The sequence below is a fragment of the Gracilinanus agilis genome, chromosome 2 (assembly GCF_016433145.1).
Source record: "Gracilinanus agilis isolate LMUSP501 chromosome 2, AgileGrace, whole genome shotgun sequence".
Classification (NCBI taxonomy): domain Eukaryota; kingdom Metazoa; phylum Chordata; class Mammalia; order Didelphimorphia; family Didelphidae; genus Gracilinanus; species Gracilinanus agilis.
In genome coordinates, this window is record NC_058131.1 from 557827770 (window position 1) to 557833495 (window position 5726).

Sequence of the window (5726 nt, forward strand, 5' to 3'; positions counted from 1 at the left end):
TTTAGTTAGCTATTTGGTGTCACTGCCTTTTTGTGGCAGAAAAAAAACATCCACTATAGGTCAGCAGGAAGAAGGGGGAAGAAAACAGAAAAAGGAAAAAAATATATATTTTTGTTTTTGCTTTCTACTGACCTCTGGTGGCTAAGTGGTCACACTAAGGCAGGGAAGGGTAAGGGGCATGGTTAGGGTAGGGGTGGGAGCAAGGGGCGTGACTGTGTTTCCCAGAAGCCAAAATGGATGATATGGCTACAAAACAGGGAAGATTTGCTCTAAAAACCTTCACAGTCAGAAACTGGGAGTTGAAGCAGTTACCTTGCTTTTTGAAACCCAAGCAGGGAGGAAGCTAGAAAGCAGGTTGGGGTGGGTGAAAGAAGGTCAGGACCTCCCCACACCAAGGCAAAAAGCCCAGCACAGGTTAGGGGTTTCTGCAAGGTTTAAAGGCTTTTTCTTGCGCAGGGGTTAGGTGCTGGGGGGTGCTTTAAAGCTTACCAGTCACAGAAGTAGTAGACAGGCCAGCTGGATGGTCTCAAAGAGGCTCACGTAGTGGCAGGAAACCACAATAGTAGATGAAACAGCTTAAGTCTGGTGCAGGCTGTGGCTTGGGGCTGAAGGCAATCTGAAGCTTTTTAACCCCTTCTGGCAGTCCCAGCCAGGGCACGACTTTGGCTGTGGTTGCAGCTTCAGCTGAGGAGGAGCCCAAAGCCCAGGGAACAGGAAAAGCACGTGAAAGGCGCTGGGAGGCGGCAGGCAGCTGAGGGCCCAGCTCAAAAGTGGAGAGGGTGGGAAGGCGTGTGAGGGATGCCTGGGAGGGAAAATGCACAGATCTGGGAAGAGGTGGGAGGCAGCAGCTCCGCAAAGGTTTAAAAATGGCAGAAAACTCCGCTGCAGGGGGATGAGGGGTAGGGCACAGCTGGGAACTATTTCCACAGGGAATCTGAGTCTAGATTCTGAGGTCCCTTTGTAAGTCTCCAAACTGTAAGTTTTAAAATTAATATTCAATGCCTCCAAAGTATGATATTTATAAGGATTTATTAAAATGCAGGGAAAGAGTCCCTACTCACCCTTTACTAAGCTGCCTCCAGTTCCAAAAGCCCCATGACCATGCCAAAAAACCCATTTCAATACAGCCCGCGAAAACCAACAACCAATAGAAAAAGGCTTAAGGAATTATGGGTATGGCGAAAGGGCGTTTGGGTAATGTAGTTTAAAGGGGTACAAGGTCTTTTCAACTTTACAGGAGCCAGAGAGAAAAGGAACCTAAGGAAAGTCATTTGTTGGCTGAGTTAATGCAAAAGTTATAAAGTTCATATTCCAGGAAATTGGATCTTGTCCTTCCTGATCATGGATTAACCTGCCCAGATTCATCTCTCCTCCCTGCCCTTTCCTCGGATTCCTCTACTATTTTACTTTGCTGTGAACAGTCTCCCATTTTCTCATTTTTTTTAAACCCTTGTACTTCGTTGTATTGTCTCATAGGTGGAAGAGTGGTAAGGGTAGGCAATAGGGGTCGTGACTTGCCCAGGGTCACACAGCTGGGAAGTGGCTGAGGCCGGGTTTGAACCTAGGACCTCCTGTCTCTAGGCCTGGCTCTCAATCCACTGAGCTACCCAGCTGCCCATTTTCTCATTTTTTTAAGACTCCTAGAAACACAGGATCCTGACTGAAAAGAGTTTGTATGTTATTAACCAATTGAAAAATATTTTTATTTTACTACTTCAGAATTATTACCCAGTAGGGTTCAATTTACCATCAGGTATATTATCTCTTTATTTTATCTGTATAATAACTTCCAAACTGATGCGAAATAGAAATTATTTTCTTGATGTATTTGGTTTGAACAAGGAGAAAACACTACAAGACTTGATTTTAATTTTTCATAATGTTTAGGGATGAGAAATTTTTGTCTCTTGAGAAGAATTCTCTTGATTACATTTTCTAGATAATGTATGTCTATACACAAAAGCCCTGATATCTGTCTCTCTCTCCCCCTCTTTCTCTCCCCCTCTTTCTCTCTCCTCTCTCTCTCTCTCTCTCTCTCTCTCTCTCTCTCTCTCTCTCTCCCTCTCTCTCCCCCTCTCCCCCTTCTCTCACCCTCTTTCTCTCTCTCTCCCTCTCTCTCCACCTCTTTCTCTCTCTCTCCCTCTCTCCGCCTCTTTCTCTCTCCCTCTTTCTCTCTCCCCCTTCTCACTCACTCTCTTTCTCCCTTTCTCTCCCACTCTTTCTCTCTCCTTTTCTCTGTCTTTATCTCTCCTTCTCTCTCTCCCCTCTTTCTCTCTCTTCTACTCTCTCTCCCTCTCTCCCTTCTTTCTCTCCCCCTCTTTCTCTCTCTCTCCCTCTTCCCCTCCCTCCCTCTCTCCCTCTCTCTTTCTCCCACCTGAACACACACACTCCCTTTCATATTGTTCTACTTTTCATTCTTCATTTGTAATGTTCTAAGTCCCATCTCTTTGCTTTTATACAGACAGCCTTCTATACACTTGGGATAATGTCCCTCCTCATCTAATCTCTCAGTTCTGCTTATGATATTTCTGGATTTCAACACTGCGGTCTACCTGGTACCTATTCACATTAAGCATTAAACATTAAGCTTCTTGGACATAGGAATTGTTTTTATTTTTTCTTTTTTTCTTGGAACTTAGCACAGTAGTTACCACATAGTAAGCATGTAATAAATAGTTCTTATTCTTCTCATCCCCTTCTCATTAAAATTTTGAACTCTGATCCTCGAACCACCTTGGATTATGACAAGTGGGATTTTACCTTATTTTGCCTGGAAGCAGCCTGGAATCATCACTTCCAGCCACCATTTCCAAATCACACTGCTGGGTATATGCTAACTCCCCTTTACATGTTGAGTTTCCTCACATTAGAATGTGAGCTCCTTGAAATCAGTGACTATCTTTCTTTCTTATATTTGTACCCCAATAGCTATACTGTAGCATAGTATTTGACACATAATAATAATTTAGTTAAAGCTTTATAATTCATCATTCATTCTTTGCTGATTAACTTTTGGATTAATTGGGAGCAGGGTCACTGGGTTGGTGAACTAAATAGATTGTACAGTAATACTTTTTATTTTGTTTCCTGGTATATAATGTCCCTCTGTAATGTATTCTTGAATTAGAGATGAATTAATGAGTCACTCAATCAGTGCTGTAAAAAGTGAGAGGAGCCAGAAGAATGGAGAATATGGACTACTTGATCTGAGTGGATGATCTACAACAAATCCTGGACTACTGAGAGAAAAGCACCACTACTAAGAAAGGGACAGAATCCATATTATGCATCAAGTATCTTTCTCATAGGCAGTGAGGCATAGAAATGTTCGTGGTTATGTCAAAGTGCCCTCAGGTATTGATTGGGACATATGACATATGGAATTGAGCTCCTGATCAAAAGTACAAGCTGCGAGGGGGCAACTAGGACTCAGTGAATTGAGAATCAGACCAAGAGACAGGAGAATGGACTCAGACAGTTCTTAATTTAACCTGAGCAGGTCACTTAACCCTCATTGCCTAGCCCTTATCCCTCTTCTGCCTTGGAATCAATACAAAGTATTGATTCTAATGTAGAAGGTAAGAGTTTATTTTATAAAGTGTATGCTCCAATGCTAAACAGAAAAAAAAGAATCCAGCATCTCTCATAGTGACCCACAGTAATATACTCACTTTAAACATTTTTAGCTAATTTTTCTTTTGAATGTGCTATTCCATAATCTCATAGACCTTTCCATGCTTCTCCATCTGCTTTTCCATCCATAAGGCAGGATTCAATGACTTGCATACGTCATCACTGGACCCACCTGCTTCATCCCTGGAATAATGATCTTTTTTTTTTTTTATTAAGGCAAATAAGAATATAGACAAGCTTTTGAGTGCCTGATCAACTTTCATTAGTTCAATGCTGCCCAAAGCATGTTTTGGTCTTCTTTGACAAAATCCATTATAAGATTTACCTAGATCTCACAATCTTCTCTGTCAGTCTTTTCATGGCCAACTTCATATCCTTGTTCCTCAGTGTATATATGGCAGGATTCAAGAGTGGAGTGACAAGAAAAACTAGAATGAGCAAAAATTTATCCAGTGACAGAGTGGGAACTTGCCATACATAGACAAAGAAGCAGGGAACAAAAAACAAGAACACCACAGTGATATGAGCTGAGAGTGTGGAGAAAGCCTTGGACAAACCAGCTGAAGAGTGATGCCTGACAGTAACCAGAATGAAAATGTAGGAGATGAGGAGGAGAAAGAAGGTGCCCATGGAGATAAGCCCACTGTTAGCAGTGACCACATACTCCAACCAAGAGGTATCTGTGCAGGCAAGTATTGCAACCTTAGGGATGTCACAATAAAAACCATCAACCTTATTAGGGCCACAGAAGGGCAAATTTACAACAAAAACAAATTGAGACACAGCATGGATCACCCCAATCACCCAGGCAGTCACTACAAAACAAGTACATGTTTTGTAGTTCATAATAGTCAGGTAGTGAAGAGGCTTACATATGGCTGTGTATCTGTCATAGGCCATGGCTATGAGCAGGACCATCTCAGTTCCTCCCATGACATGGATAAAGAATATCTGAATCATGCAACCTGGGAAGGAGATGACTTTGTGTTCACTAAAAATATCAATGATCATCCTTGGAACTGTGGTAGAGGAAAGACCAAGGTCAATGAGTGAGAGGTTGGCTAACAGAAAGTACATAGGGGAGTGAAGATGAGAATCAAAAATCACAGTGAACACAATGAAGAAGTTTCCCAGCATAATGCCTATATAAAATGAAAAGAAAAACAAAAAGAGGAGAATCTTCATCTCCCAAGAAGCAGACATTCCCAGCAACACAAACTCAGAGACCACAGAGTCGTTTGCTCCCTCCATTGACTCAGTTGATATTACAGACACTGAAATGACCTGAGAACAAAAAACAAGGTAAAAATCAGAAGCATAGGGACAAAAAGTATAGGTAATCCTTGCCTTAAGACTGATTTAAGAATGGTCCTGATTCGAAGCATTGATAATGCAAAAACTAGAAGGGACACAAACTAGCACATGAGAAGTGTGTTTGCATGATCAAAGTATCATAGATTTAGAACCAGAAGGGACCTTTAGAGCATATATAGGACAGGGGTCAGCAAATAAAAACCCTCAGGTGAAGACTCCCTGCCTATTTCTGGAGCTAAGAATGGTTTTTACGTTAAAAAAATAAAGTTTTATTTAAAACTTAAAGTTTTGTTTTATATTATAATGTAAAATTCTTTCTTAATTCAAAGGGCAGGCCAGACAAAAACAGGAAATGGGAAGGATTCAGTTCATGCATAACAATTTGCCAACCTCTGGTCTATATTAACCCTCTAATTTTATAGATAAACTGAAATTCCTTGAGGTTGAGGGATTTGTTTAAGATCACATGACTAAAAAAAGCCAGAGCCAGGACATGAATCCAGGTCATCCTGATTCCAGGCCAAGAATTCCATCCACTATAAAATACTGATTTTTGCTGTCAAAGAAATTGAAGAGATGAAGCATACAAAAGCAGTTAGAGAAGAAAAAAGCTAACATTTAAGATCAATGAGAATACTGAAGACAGAGAAACAAGGAACAAGAGGCAAAGTTACATACCTTCTCAGAGCAGTAGCATCTTTATATGGAATATACTACAAAAAAAAATAACAGGAAACATGACTTTTTCAGGTAAAATTTCTCACCAAAGTTAACAATGA

At 41.0% G+C, this 5726-nt stretch overlaps 1 protein-coding gene across 1 annotated transcript; it reads right to left on the reverse strand.

Annotated features, from left to right (window-relative positions):
• Nucleotides 1-3954: 3954 nt before the first annotated feature.
• Nucleotides 3955-4902, reverse strand: LOC123236094 (olfactory receptor 4F15-like). The gene has a single exon (XM_044662356.1). It carries the CDS (start codon nucleotides 4882-4884, stop codon nucleotides 3955-3957), a length of 930 nt encoding a protein of 309 aa, XP_044518291.1. The 5' UTR covers nucleotides 4885-4902.
• Nucleotides 4903-5726: the final 824 nt, after the last annotated feature.